The sequence below is a fragment of the Thalassophryne amazonica genome, chromosome 11 (assembly GCF_902500255.1).
Source record: "Thalassophryne amazonica chromosome 11, fThaAma1.1, whole genome shotgun sequence".
In the NCBI taxonomy this organism is placed as follows: Eukaryota; Metazoa; Chordata; class Actinopteri; order Batrachoidiformes; family Batrachoididae; genus Thalassophryne; species Thalassophryne amazonica.
Window position 1 is genome coordinate 50365839 of NC_047113.1, and position 17866 is coordinate 50383704.

Consider the following 17866-nt stretch of genomic DNA (forward strand, 5'->3'; position numbering starts at 1 on the left):
GTTGCTAAATGGAAAAAGAAAAAAAATGGAGGAAAGTATAGATAGATGGGGGGTAACTGGGAAAAACTGAGGGAGGATGGGTGGGAGGGATTGGGGCTTTGCAGGGGTTTAGTCTAAATGAAACCAGGTGTGTTGTGAGACAAGTAGGAGGGGGCATTGGGTAAGACGATGGGTGGGGGGTGAAAGTGTGTGAATCTATGAGAGTTGTTGTTCTGCCCACGATTTGGACGGATTTAGTATTTGGGCCGCAGACCAGGAATTTCCATCCTGGGGGGTCAAGGAGAGCAGTGGGGGACTGGAGGGTGGAGGATGGCAGTGCAGGGGGCCAGAGGGGGGGTAAGAAGGGGCTGTCCCACTCTCCTTCCTCTCTCTCTTCTGTCTTTCCCTTTCTCCCTCCCTCCCTCCCTCCCTGCATGTGTTCAGCTGCTCCAGCTGTCGGTCTCCCCACTCACTCTCTCAGGGTCATACAGGCAGGAGTTGAGGGACCACTTCTGTACGCCAACTCGGCCAGAGCGGCCACCGATCAGAGGGGACACCGGCGGACGGAAGACGGAGCTACGAGACTCATCAGTGAGTTCGCTTGTGTTTCTTCAAAGTCTGACATTCTGTTGGTGTCAAATTGTCAGCTGCTAATTAAATTCTGATGTTTGCGACATCATTAGGAGACTTTCTGGGACAGGCAGAAAATGCACTGCCTCTCTGCTCTTTTCTCTTGACTCCTTAAAAGAGCCAAGATAACACTGCACATTCTGAATAGTTTTGATTTGTAACTGTGCAATGGGAGGGGGAAGACAGGAAGAGAAGAAAGGATCTGAGTCACAGGAGGTGTATTATTATATATTGCAAAATTCTTCCAACTCATCCATGTTTCGCAGCAAACTCGGTGTCACAATCTCATTTTCCCAATTCGTGATGAACCACACCGTGACAGCCACATATTTTGGTGATGTTTCAAAGTTAAATCTTAAGAGAAAGTTCAGCAGCTGTTTTCAAACAAGAGACAGGTGGCAACCACGACAATAAACACACGTCCACTAGTAATATGTTTGACGTCACAGTGCAAAACACTGCCTGCATGTGGACCGAGTGTTTTATCACTTGTTCCACAGAATACACCCAGTAATTAAACCTGACAGCTCCCCATTACTGTAAGGACAACATGGGTTAGGAAAACTAGTGAGAGCTGCTTCCCTGAAAGTCAGTCTTCAGCTTATTAGGGCTCTTTCTGAACATACAATAATCACTTCAAGTTCACACTGCCAGTTGAAGTGACCTAAATCTGGCTTCATGGCAGAGGTGTTTAAATTATTTACTTTGAAGGGCCCTAAATTAATCGTGGGGGTGGGGGTGGGGCACCGGCAAAAAATGTGTATGGATGATATGTGAATTACATACATAGACTTATATTAAAATTAAATGTGTTTAATGAAAAATGAAGATTGAAAGTCTAATACAATTTCAAAATAACAAATACTACTTCTTAATTAATTTGCTTAGAGATTGTTAGTTGCCATGTAGAGCAAGTTTGTCTGTGTACTTTGGTAACTTCATCTGCATTGTCAGTCCACCCAGCTGCTAATTGGCACTGGCCTCTTGATTAGTAGTGGCAGCAATGGGCCTAAGGGCTGATGTAGTGCTTTTTTAACTACTGGTCAATTGCCATGGTGAGACAAAACATATGGAGGGTGAGCCAAATATAGTCCATGGGCCCAAAATTGGGCAGCCCTGATTTTTGTACTTAGTTATTTTGTCTGCATGTGACAGATTTGAACTTTTCAAAGTATAGTGTGACCATACAAGATCATAAAAAAAAAAGACTTGGGCACCATGCATATCTGAACTTCAATCTGATTTGTATCCAGTCACTGTGATGGGAGTGTACCAAGAAGTAAATCAGATCGGCCATGTCATTTACAAACATGAGTGATCTGGCAAAAATAAATAAATAAATAAATACATTTAAAACAAAAATGATTTTTGAGAACATTTCAGTGTCTAATGTAAACACAGCCATTCATGTTGCCACTTTAACTCGTAGGTCCCTAATCATGCTCTCCTGCTTCCTGGTTAACTTTTCATCAAATATTGATTAATAAATCACATCTTCATACAGTGTTTTAGACAAATACATATATATCTCAAATTCAAAAAGCTGAGATTGTTCAGAACATTTTGATATGCAACACACAGGCATCATACTAAAAAATAATGTAACTTAAAAGGGGAGTTTCTTAAGGTGTGGTAAAATGGAGAAAATATACCCTAAGGGTTAATGCACTTTGCAGATAAAGACTACTGTTCGTCATTGGACATAGATTTTCACACAACTTTTCAGGGGTAAACTGTGTGAGATGATATGCTCCCCCGGTGCTCACAATTTGGCAGGTTCACTACTGTAACAGGAACCACACAGGGCCACCATGTTCTCAGGTTGCATTATGCACAACCAAGCAGAAAGACACAAGTATATACAAGACACGGCTATCTCTCTGTTTCTGCTGTGTGTTTGTGTGTCTGAGCTTGTGTGTCTATGTGGTCTAACTGTGTTTTTCCTGGTCACAGATGTCAAATTGTGCAGACTGCATGAATTTAAAGGTTGGTCAGCCTGCCATTATTGAAGCCATACCCCATAGTAACTCTGGTAGATTATTTTATCACCATGGACATTGCAAATAATGTACATGTATGTGTTAAAGCTGGAATATATTGAGGTTTTAGGTTTCACTAATGTAGTATTACTGTAAGCCTTTATTTATTTAACTTCAGTAGAAGTCAAAATCTGGGTGATGAACTTCTGAGCTGGGGCTATATTTTTCGGACTGTTGGACGTCCTCCTACACAGTGAGGTGAGAGGCTGGGCGAGTCGTGGCTGGTGGTTTGGCATCATTTGTCTTCTTACGTGAATCATGGGGGGTTTCCCAGAACCTGATAGTCTGAAAAGTTCTGGCGTGGCAGGGCATCCCAGCTGAGAATTGGCTCCCACATCCTTGCCACGGGCATTCCAGAGGTCCGCCACTGCTTGATCTCCAGTGGCAGTGGGGCAACACCCATGCATCCCTGCTATCCACATTCAGTAGCCAGTGAGTGACTGGACCCTAGACTGATGGTCAGTTTGTTTTTGGTTGGATTTTAGGTCACATATTTGCTGGTCACAAGCATCTACTGGGCCAATTCAGAGAGGTCACGCACTGCGGCCAGCTGATTGCATGGCGGTATGTGCTACCATCTGTCCTTACAGATCAAAACCATGTTTTGCTGGTTCATTTCCCCAAGCAGAGGTCAAAAGTGGTGTCTGATGTCATCCATTGAGTATTTGAGGGGTGTCCACGTCACTCTGTGGCCTTCTGTTTGTTTCATTGTGCTGTGCTATGATATGCCATGCCTGCAAATGCGGTGTCTGGACTTGCGAGCCTGTCTTTGTACACGGACACATCAGTAGGTCAGTGATTATAACGTTCCTGTCAAGTATTTGAGCTGTAGCTCACTCACTTGGCAAACATTTGCTTAGTTTTTTAATTGCTTCAGTTGGCATGTTGTCATCTATTTATTTATTTATTTATTTATTTTGGTCTGTGGTTGCTGGAATAAGCAACTTGTTTACCTAGAACTTACGTTTAAATACTTAAGACTGTCTCTCCAAGAGCGTTAACTGAAAGGTGGTTGTGCCTCTCCTGGGAGCAGAGCCCAGTGACTGAGAATACTCAGCAAACATACTGTAATGAGTGTACTCTATGCTTCAAAAATACACTGTAGTACACAGATCTGTGTAATAAAGCCCCACATGCAATAATACAGACACATAACCACAGTATTTTGAGGAAAAGCAGACTCTTGTCTTACACATGGTAAAATGCATTACGTATGTTGAAAAATGACGCTGAGATTTATGTGCTTCCACTGATGCTCCTCTTGACCACGCACCAAACTCCGCCAGTGGACTCTCATTCCACTGAGTTGTCATCTGCCAGTGTGTAGATAGATGGGGTTTTCTGGGAGGCGCACATATCAAAAGTATTTCTGTCATGTTGACTTTATTTCCAGCTCAAGGTCACAATTTTTGTGTTTGACCTGGCAGAGCGATCCATTCCAATTATTTGTGCAAGGATGTTTGATTGACAAACATTAAAAAGTGAGCAGTATCCTGGAAGTTGACCCACTCTTTAAAAACTGGCTGCAGTGCTTCCAGTTGATTTATCCGTTTCAGCTGTGGGAACAGCTTTACAGCACTGGGTTTGGAAGCAGAGCAGTCAAGGATATTGGGAAAGAATTGAAGTATTTTGTGTTTTCTGTGTTTTAATACTTTGTTATCATGTACCACCCCACCCCCACCCCAATCTTTTTGTCCTTGTCTCTCTAAAATACAGGTACTTCTTTGCTGCTCTGCATCATTTCTGACACCAGCTGCCAGGCTCATCTCATCTGATAGTTGTGTGTTTGTGAGTGTGCATGTTTGTGTTTTATGTGTCTTCCTATCCCATCTCCCACCAGTTAGTGTATTAGTATGCAGGGTGCTTGTGTGTCAAGCTTGTGCTTGTGCATATGTGTGTATGTGCTCCTCCGCAGTGCTATTTCACAGCCACTTACAGAAAGTGACACCTACGCGGTAAGGATGGATGAATCGCTCCTTATTTCTCTCTTTCTGTTGTTTATTTCTTGCCTTCCTGTCCTTTATATATCTGGTTGATGATATCACTTTTTGTAATTGGGTTTAATTGCCCCCTGTTCCTTTTTCTTTACTTTTCCACATACTTCTGTATAGCAATTAGTTCCTCATAACACTCCAAGACACGATTGTCTTTAAACAACAAGGGGCATTCACAGTGTGCAACACCCGCCGTGCCTTACATGTTTGATGGATTCATGCACATTATTCCTTTGTAATTTAGTGATACCACAATTTATGGTTCTTTGACATTGGATCACTTCCGTCCAAAGTTGAACAACTTTATCTTTGACAAGCATCCAACCCCTCCACCGTGCTTAATCCATGTTGGCTCCCAACCTTTTGCGTCAAACAGCTTTGACCTTGAGGTTGACATTATAAGGTCACTCAAGGATGAAGGTTATGAGACCAAGAGAGGCCATTTTAGTGTTTAGTAATAACTTTAGTCGGTTTAGTAATAGTAGCCTGTGATAGACTGGCGTCCCATCCAGTTGTAGACTTTTAACTCACTCACATCCAGGGATAGGAACTGGCACCAGTGGACCTCAGGGGCTGTATAAGCATTGGGCCTAAATTTTGACATCACCCTGTGACTTTAACTGTTAACTGATTTTTCTCAAAATCAAATCACTTTGTATTTGGCTGACCCTCAATCATTCCACCAAGTTTGGATCAAATCAAATGAAAACTTGTGTTTTTCACAACAACACTAATGAACATATAGGACATAAAATACACTCTTACGTGCTACCATGCACAGGTGTAAAATGTTATTGTCAGCTATTTTGATAATTGATTGTTGGAAGCTATTAATCACACCTCATTTCACTAAGGAAAACAGGGTGGTTCTAGCTTCTCAAATGTTTATATGCTTTTCTGTTTCCATCGTCAAATTAAAAAAGTTGGGATGATATTGAGGGCAAAAAACAAAACCCAGTGATCCTTACATGTACGTACTTTGATTTCTGTTTCATTGCAGACAGTATGACTCCAATATATTTCACGCCTGTGAAGCACCTGTTGTGGTTTGACGCTATATAAATAAATTGAATTGTTTTGTGTGGTCAACTTCATTCCTGCATCACATTCCAAAAAAAAGCTGTGACTGGGCAATTTATTCTAAATATGAGGATTAAATCAACACTTTTACAGCCAATGTTCTTGAGACAAGTCAGGAGATGGATGCATGAACATTTCCAAGTCACTGAAGGTGTCTTGGACTTGATTTACATCAATCAGTAAGAAATACAAACAGCATGGTACAGTTTAGTAAATCTGTGTCAAGTAGGCAGTTCTCAAAACGTGAGTAACAGTGTTGAAAGGAGACTAGTGAGGGAAGTCACCAAGACACAAAAACTGCATAGTGCAGCTTTTGTCTGTTGGAATCACTATTTATAGAGCTTCATGATGAGATTATTCAACTTCATTTCATGAGCAAATGAAGTTGACTACACAAAACATGAAATATTTTGGGCTCTCTGCAATGAAATGGAAATCAAAGTAAATGTAAGGATCACTGTATTTATTTATTTATTTATTTTTGCATTTTCTGGATCATCCTAACCTTTTCTGATTTGGGGTTGTAATATCTTTGGGGTTTACATTATCAAATAGAAACAAGTATTTGTATAAATTGTACTGTATAGACGAATTCATTATAGAAATAATTAAATTAATTGATGTTAATAATGTTTTTTGCAACCCCAGTCCCTCTGCACACTCTGATATTTTATAGTTGTGTGCATGCTTCCGTGAAGATTATAGTAATAACACATAATCTTGAAACATTAGCGATTTCTAAACAGTGACTTAAATTCATGTCACACATACATTAATAGCTGTAGCATGTCATTTTGGCAGCATATCACTAAATAAATACTATCTTCTCTCTGTCCCGTTCAGTCCCCATACTACAGATTTATGTACTACAAATGTGCCGTGGAAATACTTGGCTCAGAGGGGCTGTTTGCAACTTTTCTTAATTTGGTCTTCTGCTGTTCTTTGTAGGAATGCACAGATGGGTATCGTTGGGACCCTCAGATTGAGCACTGCAAAGGTAAACCTCCTGCACTGAACTCTTTTGTATCATTACAGCTTTGGGCCGTTTCTCTTTCCTGTTCTGTCCTTTTCCTGACAATTACACACATTGTTTGCATGTCTCACTGAGTACCTAATATTCCATCTGTGTATTTCCTTTCAGACATAAATGAGTGTGAGACCATTCCAGATGCGTGCAAGGGGGAAATGAAGTGCTTCAACCACTACGGAGGGTACCTTTGCCTTCCCCGCTCCGCTTCGCTCATCCCAGCCCCAGAGCCTCAGATAACTCCGACGGTGGCCTTTAACCCCTGCCCTCTGGGCTACGAACCCCAGGGAGACAGCTGCGTGGGTGGGTGTCTGGTTGTGGCTAATGCTGTGAGAGGGGTTGGAGATGGGCAGGTGGCCACAGGATGAGTGATCATTTAAAATGTTTGTGCATGTGATTCTGCTATTGTCAGTGTCTTCAGACTGTAAGGAACAGTTGGCTGTAGCAGGTGTTGAGTCTGGAGGCAGCGTGTTTGTGCAGTGTGTGTGGGTGTGAGTATGTGTCCATGGGGGGCAGACAGACTGTGTTGGAATTTGGGAGATTTCACACGAGGACAGCTGCTGTCTTTTACAAACCATACCCGTGGCGAGAAGCCTACTTGTGATAGAGGATGTGAGGTGTTCATCTGGTCTCTGTGAGACAACAGTGATTTAACATGATGTGATAACCTCAGCTGTCAGGTGCTAATCAAGGGAACATAATCACCATCTTTGTATTAATGAAGATGCTGTACAGTGTTGGACATAAATTTGCATACACCTTGGCTTAAACCCAGTTTACTCCTGCTGCACATAGTCCATTTTATCAAACAGTATGTGTGTTACAGGGTGTCCCAAAAAAGTGCCACAAAATCATGACTCTAATTCTGCAACGGCTAATCTGAATTCAATTTGTTTGTTTGTTTGTTTTTTTTGTTGTTGTTGTTGTTTTCCACATAAATCAAGATATAAGTGAGGAATTTCTTCTGATGTGGTCTAAGACTCATCCAATGAGGATGCCGCTTACAATCTAGCAAAAGGAGAAACTGGTGGAATTCTGCTTTGAGACCAAATCGATTGTGCAAACCAAACAACATCAGTCATTTTGCAGTTAGAAAAGCTCCAGACAGAAAGACAATGTGGAGGATTGTAAAGAAGTGTCAAACTGATAGAACTGTTCACAATGTTAACAAAGGAGAGCTGGCCAAACCTGTGGAGCGCTGCACATATTGAGCACATCTTGCGAATGCCAAAACTCTTACAAACTGAGGGCAATTAGAAATGAACACTAGAGATAAAATTCCCTGAGATATGCTTCAAGATGACATATGACAGATATCAGTATCCAAAAGTGTATAGATTTTCTGTGGCTTTATTTTTGTGGCACTTTTTTTTGGACACCCTGTAAATCAGTTAGGGTGTCTATTTTATATCCATATGAACCTACTTAAAATAATAATTACATTTATTTCAGTTTTTCTTCAGCATGTCAAATTTTCAGTGGCCACCAGTTTACATGCACCAAGCCAAAGAACTCTTTTAGCACCATGGAAGATTTCAAAAGACTCCGGAAATTATGGAATTACAGTGAGGAAAATAAGTATTTGAGCTGTCTAAGGACACCAGGGACAAAACTGTAGACCTGCACAAGGCTGGGATGGACTACAGGACAACAGGGAAACAGCTTGGTAGAAGACAACAACTGTTATGATTATTTATTAGAAAGTGGAAGGAAAACAAGATGACTGTCAATCTCCCTTGGTCTGGGATTCCATGCAAGATCTCACTTTGTGGGGTAAGGATGATTCTGAGAAAGCACAGAACTACACAAGAGGACCTGGTCAATGACCCGAAGAGGGCTGGGACCACAGTCACAAAGATTACATTAGTAACACATGATGCTGTCATGGTTTAAAATCCTGCCGGGCAGCAAGGTCCCCCTGCTCAAGCCAGCACAAATCCAGGCCCATTTGAAGTTCACCAGTGACCATCTGGATGATCCGGAGGAGGCATGGGAGAAGGTCATGTGGTCAGATGAGACCAAAACAGAACAAAACTTTTTGGAACCAACTCCACTTACCGTGTTTAGAGGACAAGAACAACCCCAAGAAAACCATCCCAACCGTGAAGCATGGGGGTGGAAACATCATACTCTGGGGGTGCTCTTCTGCAAAGGGGACAGGACAACTGCACCCTATTGAAGGGAGGATGGATGGGGTCATATATTGCGAGATTTTGGCAAACAACCTCCTTCCCTCAGTAAGTGCATTGAAGATGGGTCCTGGCTGGGTCTTCCAGCATGACAATGACCCCAAACACACAGCCAGGGCAACTAAGGAGGGGCTCCGTAAGAAGCATTTCAAGGTCCTGGAGTGGCCTGGCCAGTCTCCAGACCTGAACTCAATAGAAAATCTTTGGAGGGAGCTGAAACTCCAAACCTGAAAGATCTAGAGAAGATCTGTATGGATGAGTGGACCAAAATCCCTGCTGCAGTGTGTGCAAACCTGGTGAAAAACTACAAGAAACGTTTGACCTCTGTAACTGCAAACAAAGGCTACTGTACCAAATATTAACATTATTTTCACAGGTGTTCAAATACTTATTTGCAGCTGTAACATACAAATAAATTATTAAAAAATCATACATTGTGATTTCCAGATTTTTTTTTAGATTATGTCTCTCACAGTGGTGATGGGGAGGTGATGGTCTAGTGGTTAAGGTGTTGGGCTTGAGTCCAGAAGATCATGGGTTCAAATCCCCACCTGACTGGAAAATCACTTAGGGCCCTTGGGCAAGGCCTTTAATCCCCTATTGCTCCCGTTGTGTAGTGAGCGCCTTGTATGGCAGCACCCTGACATCGGGGTGAATGTGAGGCATAATTGTAAAGCGCTTTGAGCATCTGATGCAGATGGAAAAGCACTATATAAATGCAGTCCATTTCACAGTGGGCATGCACCTAAAATGAAAATTTCAGACCCCTCCATGATTTCGAAGTGGGAGAACTTGCAAAACCGCAGGGTGTTCAAATACTTATTTTCCTCACTGTACTTTTAAAAGTTTTTGAATGACTAACTGGCATAATTATGGGCAAACTGAAGAACCAGTGCCTCCTTGTGTTTAAAAATTAAACCATGGGTTCTTGAGCAAAATATTGGATCTGTGATAATCAGCTGTACAACATTCCTGGTACCAGGAACAACTGTACAGTCTGTTATGTAAGAAACTTGAGACCATAGTGACTTTACATCCTTGAGGAAGGAGGTCCAACTGAACACCCAGGAGTCAACATACTTTTGATCAAAAAGCCTGCTCAGTATCACCACTACAGAATTGACGCAGGCATCAGATAGAAGTGTCCTGGTGATCAAATGCAAACTTTTGTTTAGGTTTCTTCACGTCCATTTTCAGAGTGCCCTTTTAAAGGTGGGAGATGTCACATTTCTATGTGATGCCTCCAGCAGCATCAGTTTCTTAGTTATTACTATTATTAAGTTAGCTCCTGGTGTTTCCAAGTGGTCTCCCAGCCACGTACCAAGTCAATCCTTCCAAGGAACCCAACGTTGTTTTTATACAGAAGGGTGAGAAGTAGAGATACGCCAACGTCCTCTTGCATCAATATTCACAAATATATTCATACATGCAATCAATTTAGAGTTTCCAATTCCCCTAATCTGCATGTCTTTGGAAATGGAACGAAGCAGGCGCACACAGAGGAAACCCACCCAGACAGGGAAGAACATGCAAACAGAGAAAGGAACTGGGCATGGGTGGAATTGAACCCAAACTAACCACTGCGCAATCACACTACCGTGTGATGCAGAGGTTCTGTTGGATATTTAGAACAAATGATCAATAATTCCTAGGTGTTAATTTGGGCCTCTTTGCTCAATGATATAAAGTATGTATGATCATGGTCCCATAAATCTTTTCAAAATAGTTTATAAGGCAGAACCTGAGTTGTGTGGATCAAACGTGCTCACTTATATACAGCCCTCAAATCAGAAAATGTTGGGATGATAAGGACAATGCAAAAATAAAAAATAAATAAAAATTCAATGATCCTAATATTTACTTCTATTTCTCTGCAGACTGTATGTCAGGGGACATTAAAAATTGATGTAAATGAACGCCAAGACATTCAGTGACTTGAAAATGTTCATGTATCCATTCTGTGAAAACTGGCTGTAAAAGCGATGATTTAATCCTTATATTTAGAATAAACAGTCCAATCCGAACTTTTTTTGGAACGTGTTCCAGGTCTGAAATACAGGAATGGATGTATACTAGCAAATTAAATGAAATTAACCACACAGAACACAAAATATCTTTGGTTCATGCTACCTGCAATGAAATAGAAGTCAAAGTCAATATAATGATCACTACATTATCTGTTTTTGTTTGTTTGTTTGTTTGTGGGTTGTTTTGTTTTTGTTTTTTTGTTTTTTTTTTGTTTGTTTGTTTTTTTTGGTGTATTTATTTATTTATTTTCCATTTCCATATTGTCCCAATTTCTCCTGATTTGGGTTTGTGTATAATTTTTCTGCTGTGAGCCACTGCCTCTTCATTTAGGACCTTAATGCAGCCAAAGGTTTCCCAATTAACCCAGTTAGTCATTCAAAAGCTTTTACAAGTTATTGATGTTTGTTTATTGGCTGTCCTTGGTTGTTGAGGGGGAAGCACAGAGAATCTGCTAAAGATCCACATTGGGGTTTAGCACGTTTTACGGCAGATGCCTTTCCTGACACAACTTCAGTTACACATGGAGAAACACACACAGAGCTGGTGTTTCCAAGTGGTCTCCCAGCCAAATACTAATCAAGACCTACTGTTTCTCTCCTGAGATCTGATGGGATCAGGTGGGCACAGACTAGAATGACTGCTCAGAAACTTTTGCAAGTAAAATTCTGATGTTTGTTTCTTTTTTTCCCTGCAATATTTGGAGGCCCACTGAAGATTTGCTATAGTGAAATCCCTTTATATTTAAATAAAATAGACAGTAACTGAAATGACACACATCTTGTTCGATTATAACAAAAGCTGTACAGTAGGAGAAAAATGTAATTAAAAAAATTTCACCTCTGCTGCATGAGTCTCTCGTGCCTGTGATTTACATGTTATATCACCCACACATCCAGATGTTAATGAGTGCGAGCGGCATGAAGATGACTGCCAGCCGAGCCAGGAGTGTATCAACACCCTGGGTGCCTTCACCTGCCAGTGTCCAGATGGTTACCGCAAGGTTGGCACAGAGTGCATTGGTGAGATCATGTACATTTGTCTTGGAACTAGAGGACTGAAACAGGCTGAGATGTTGCAAATATGAACAATGTTATAACATGTGACCCGTTAGTTAGACAGGGGGCTGTAATCATTCCTCTCTCATTGTGTCAGACATCGACGAGTGCAGGTACAGGTACTGCCAACATCGCTGTGTCAACATTCCCGGTTCCTTCTCCTGTCAGTGTGAACCTGGATTCCAGCTGGCTGGAAACAACAGATCGTGCATTGGTGAGTGACGAGTGCTGCAGCTAAGAGTTTAAATCAGTCTTTCACATTTGCCACCATCGTACACTGTGCACTATAATGTCCCGTCTTTTCAGATGTGAATGAATGTGACATGGGTGCCCCCTGCTCTCAGAGGTGTTACAACACATATGGCACCTTCCTCTGTCGCTGTGACCAAGGCTACGAACTGGGGTCTGACGGCTTTACCTGCAGCGGTAAGCAGCCCAGTCTGTCTGTTAGAGAAGCTGGATTAATATTGGACATGCTTGATGGAATTGACTGTCTAGGTTGTTTTTTGCTACATTTAACAGCAATTTAATTGTAATATTTTGAAACCTGACAGACAATGATGAGTGCAGCTATTCCAGTTACCTCTGCCAGTACCAGTGTGTCAACGAACCAGGGAAGTACTCCTGTGTGTGCCCAGAAGGATACCAGCTGCACGGCAGCAGATTATGCCAAGGTAAGCACACCCGCCTCCGTTTCCTCCCAAACCTAACACCTTCCTCTTTGTGCATTCAGAGTCACAAATGTTCCTCGAGATGTCAGCGCTTACTCACTGGTTGACAGCAGCTCTATTTTTGTGCTGTACTGTCTTGTTCTGTTAGATTTAAATACCACAGGCTGTTTTTCTTCCCCAGATATAAATGAATGCGAAACAGGGACGCATCAGTGCACCGAGTCGCAGACCTGTGTGAATATTCACGGACGATATCAGTGTGTTGACGCCAACCGATGTCAAGATCCTTACATACAAGTGTCAGAGAAGTGAGTAGTGCCTCCTGAAACGTGCGCCTGTTCATGTAGAAACGCACATTTTCCCAATTATTAAAGTATGTGCTGGCAATCAGCTCAGAATACAGCTAGCCGCTGTATTGAGTATGATTCGACCAGCAAGATTACCCCTATTAGTTTTTCCACGTGATGCCAGCTTCACAACCTTTTCTTTTGAACCTGATCCAGTGCAATAAGAAAACTATTAAGGTTGTGAACAAGTGTTGGATTAATAACAGGTGTGGGTCACTATTAACACTTCCCAGATGATTTGGCTGTATAAAAAAGTGTTTCAGAAAAACATTTAGGAAAATGGCTACTGTTCAATATTTGTCCAGATGTTAGAAGTTTCCTCTCATTTTAGCCCCCCCTGCTGGCTGTATTGCTGTATGCTATGATCCCTGAATAATAGTGGTGACCATTTACTAACAGGCCAGTGGTTGTTTTATGGTCAATATATAGAATTTGCTTCTGTAGTACAGTGTTTTTAAATTGTTATTATTATTAATCCTACAGTCAGTCTGATGCCCTGTTGCTGCTACTTGACTGTCAGGATATTATGGTGGCCGATGTGGGTCATGACACTTAAAATTACACACACATATATATATATCTCACCAAATCACAACATAAGTTACCATAAGTTGCTTCACAAAGGTAGAAGCTAACCTGGACAAGCACACATACAATAGGGGTAAGGTAAAAACAAATACAGGTGAACCCCGTTAACTCGCATTTGTATAAGTCGCATTTTGGCTTTACTCGCGGTCGATTTGTGGGCCCCGAAAATAATTGACTACCGTATAAAAGTTCATTTTGATTTGACAATTTTTTGGGAGGGGTGGGCGTGTGCCTTGGGTGCAAGGGGTGGGTGTGTGTATAAATTCCAGTTCAATCTGAACCAGCGGGAATGCTCTAAAGACAAAGGTCACATTCAACTTTGAATCATCCAGAATTGTCCACACTGATGAACCCCTCATGGCTAAAGTGCAACAGCCCAATGAGGAGGAAGAGGATCCGAACCCACTCCAGGTGAAGAAATCATCATCATCCAGGAAGGAATCACAGCAGCACAGTGACTTAGCAGTTAGCACTGTTGCCTCACAGCAAGAAGGTCATGGGATTGATTCCTACCTATGGCCTTTCCCTGTGGAGTTTGCCTGTTCTTCCCGTTTTGTGTGGGTTTCCTCCCACATTTAAAAACATGCAGGTTAGGTGAATTGGAAAGGTTATAATTGCAAAAGAGGTCTCGATCTCAATAGTACAAACCTGGTTAAATAACGGTTAAAATAAAATAAAATCATGCTTCAAATGGTCAAAACTATTGTAATAAGGCAAGATAAGCCAATTTTAAATTTTTATGGTCTACCTCATTAACTCGTGGTTTCAGGTAACTCGCGGTCTGGTTTTGTGTAGTCCTACTTGCGAAAATTAACGCAGTACACCTGTATAACCTGCAGTGCATGCAATGATGAATTTGATAACGAGTTGGCTGTAAATTCACAGAATGCACATGCTGCAAAGCTCCACAACACAAGAAGCAGTCTCTGCCTGAAGGACTTTAACTGATGGAGCATTTAGTGCATCACGGCACTCGACTTTTCCTCTACCTGGTCAGCAGATTTGATTAAGTTTATTTATTTTCTTTATTGATGATTTTACTCTAACCCGAGCTATATCTATTTATTTGGAATGCACTGAACAGTAAAAGTCTGTGTAGAAACATCTCTTTGTGTTGCTTCTTCCATTGAGTTGTGGAGCTTTGCAAAGCATTTTTGTGTTTGGATATGTTTTCTGAATTGGCAGCAGATACGTTATCAAATTACATTTACACGTGCTGTAGGTTATGTTTGTGTTTTCTATATTTGTAAGATTTTTTTGATGCAATTGTACATTGCTGAGTTGACATGCAGGGTTGTTGTTATGTTGTTTGGTTTTTAATATTCCTAATTATTATCTCCATTTGCTAGTGTTGTTTTAATTTGGAAATTTGTTGGATATCCTGTATTCACATTACTGTATTTATTGATGTTATTCAACTGTAAAAAGCACCATGACTGCATAGAAATATGTCATCCTGGTTTGCATTCAGTGTGTTCTTTTCTGGTTTGTTTACCGTGTGTGTGCGTAGTCGCTGTGTGTGTCCTGTCAACAAACCCACCTGTCGAGATCTTCCCTTTTCAATCGTCCACCGTTATATGAGCATCACAGCAGAGCGTTCTGTCCCCTCGGATATCTTCCAGATTCAGGCCACCAGCGTGTCTCGGGGGGCTTACAATACCTTCCGCATTCGCTCTGGTGATGATGATGGAGACTTCTACATCAGGGTGAGAACACCAACCAGCATGTTAGCCACTTGGTGGCAGCCATTTGAAATATGTCTGTTTCTCTGACTGCAGGTACAAAAACCTCACCACTGCATTGTTGTGAGGATTTACTGTATAATGTAACCAAAGTATGCCAATAACTGTGCCAGTGTAAATTTTTATGTCTGTATTTTACTATATGAAAGCTTTTATTTGGTTCTTCTTTGATATGTTTAGACATACAGTACGATTGAATATTCTGATGATTCAAAATTGGTTTAATTTGCATTTTTAAACATTTTAAATTCTGGACTTAAAATTCAGGGATGCCAATAATGATAGGGACTGTTCAACCACAACTCCCCCCCAACAATCTCCTGCTGTCACCTGAAGGCAAAAGGAAGACACCTAAAAAATTTGAGCCCAACTGATATATACTGATCGTCCTATAATATCAGCTGATATAAGACTTTTGTGAACACATCAGTATTGGTGTTATTTTTGCCAAAATGAATGCTTTAATTTTACCAAACGAGGAGAAATACTCTGGCTGTTGGATATGATGTTAGTATGTAGTTTGTCAGCAGGGGGCACTCCCACAGAATTTTTAAATGCTGTCAAGCATGGCAGGGACTCCCATGACCCCATGGTCATATTAGCTAAAAGAAACATGTCAAAGCAAGCAACTGTCATTCATTTTCTATCAGAGTGGGTGTTGTACAGCGACAAGACACAAGTGGTCGCGATGCCCTTCCTGAAGCAACTCCACATTTTATAGCAAATGAGTAGGGGTGGTCTTGAACCGAGAACCTTCTGCTGTGGAAACAAGTGCATTAACCACCTGACCATCACACTGCCCACAGTAATTTAGTTATGTATAATAAAGTTCATGCTATAAAACATCAAGTCTGAATTACATTTCTTTCTCATGAGTTTGATAATGAAATGTTATATTGGCAGATATATCTATCACATTTTTTTTAACCATCTAATATCAGTCAGGCTCTGCTTAAAATTTGATCTACTGATAGTCAACGCAAGTACAACTATGCACAGATTTGTCTGTCGTTATTTGAGATAGCAAAATGAGTAATTGTGTCATGTCCATATTTCTCTACCATTTTACAGAGTAACTCCAGTTATGGTGCTTAATGTCACAGTCATAATAATCTATGCATTAAAAAAAAAAATGTGCTCACTGTTTTTGTTTTTTTCCTTCCTCAGCAAATCAATAACATCAGCGCCATGTTGGTGCTGGCTCGCGCCGTGTCTGGGCCCAGAGAGTACACGGTGGACTTGGAGATGGTGTCAGTCAACCCATTGCTCAGCTACCAGGGCAGCTACCAGACGAGCTCCGTCCTCAGACTCTCCATCTATGTGGGGCCGTACACCTTTTAAAGAAGGAGAAGAGTGGAGGGACACACAGACAGATGGAGAGCGATGATAAGAAACATAAAAACAAAAAAGTAAAGTGAAGCTGTAAAACGCTGCACAGGTCTATTAAACCAGTCACTGTGATGTTTTAGCTGTTTTTAGCGGTCATCAGAAAAGCCACACATTTGTCAACCCATCGTATTAAAGTGTGAGAATATAGAGAACATGTAGTAATATGTTCCAGCAATAATGTCTCACACAAACAGCAGCTTTGAAATAATGAATTCTTTTAAATTTGCTCCTGAGCTGATTTTATTTTGTATTTTTTTAAACGTTACACCTATCAGACACCATCGGTCTGTGTCACAGTATGTCAAACGTGTACACAGGATTTTCATCATCGCATCTGTTTGGGTTGAGAAATGCACGTGTCATATTTTCTGTCTCCCTTCAGGTGGAGTGATTCACGCTGAGCGTCACTCCATTAATCCGCACTTACCACTTCACATTTTTACCTTTGGTTCCGTTGTGTTTGTTGCTTTGTTCTTCTTGCCCCTATTTTCTTCCTGACAGATGTGACTCAATAACCACTCAGATCAGCCCTCAGCCTCCACACACTCCTCCTTCACCCTCCACCATCCTGTCCTTTGTTCACACACTCACTTGCTGCCATTTGTAGGTTGGTCACATTACAGATTGTGTTGTACTTTTCCTTTTTTTTTTTTGATGGTGTGATTATTAATTATACATTATACATTTTCATCTGTGTGTGGTGGTGTAATTAAATAGACTTTCAATGTTTCACTTAACGTTGTGCAGTATCAGTGCACCCGTCTGCAGCCTCTTAACCAGTGGGCGTCAACTATTTCTGCTCTTATGTGCATTAAATCAAAACAACCCCCGTGCTGCAAAATGTGCAAACTTCAACTCTTTCATCTGCAAAAACACTACTGCTCCATTATTTGGAATAAATTTATCACTCAGTTTAAAAAAAAAAAGTTGGAGAACATGGTTGCAGCACTTCACATTAATAATTTGTATGATTCTCCTGATTCACAAATAAAGAAACTAAAGGAGGGAAAGCCCTTATTTTACATTTTCTAGCTATTCGCTCATCTTGTTTGCTACCCCCTATCCCCACACGCCTCCCCTCTGTCCTCACTGTGGGGTGATGACTCAC

The 17866-nt window shown here is 41.1% G+C and overlaps 1 protein-coding gene across 2 annotated transcripts; it reads left to right on the plus strand.

Annotated features, from left to right (window-relative positions):
• Window positions 1-294: 294 nt before the first annotated feature.
• efemp2a (EGF containing fibulin extracellular matrix protein 2a) lies at window positions 295-17493 on the plus strand. 2 transcript variants are annotated; one of them, XM_034181599.1, is made up of 11 exons: window positions 295-570; window positions 4365-4436; window positions 6671-6719; window positions 6864-7052; window positions 11863-11985; window positions 12119-12235; window positions 12328-12447; window positions 12576-12695; window positions 12874-13000; window positions 15138-15333; window positions 16537-17493. In XM_034181599.1, the coding sequence occupies exons 1-11, from the start codon at window positions 310-312 to the stop codon at window positions 16708-16710; spliced, it is 1548 nt and encodes a 515-aa protein (XP_034037490.1). In that variant the 5' UTR covers window positions 295-309; the 3' UTR covers window positions 16711-17493. The 2 variants fall into 2 exon arrangements, with proteins under 2 accessions (XP_034037490.1, XP_034037492.1); XM_034181601.1 differs by having other exon boundaries at window positions 493-570; window positions 4365-4603.
• Window positions 17494-17866: the final 373 nt, after the last annotated feature.

Coding starts and splice junctions, on each gene's coding strand:
- efemp2a (XM_034181599.1), top strand. CDS start 310: ATGGCAGTGCAGGGGGCCAGAGGGGGGGTAAGAAGGGGCTGTCCCACT. Junction 12,236..12,327: donor AAACAACAGATCGTGCATTG/GTGAGTGACGAG, acceptor CCGTCTTTTCAG/ATGTGAATGAATGTGACATG. Junction 12,448..12,575: donor TGACGGCTTTACCTGCAGCG/GTAAGCAGCCCA, acceptor GAAACCTGACAG/ACAATGATGAGTGCAGCTAT.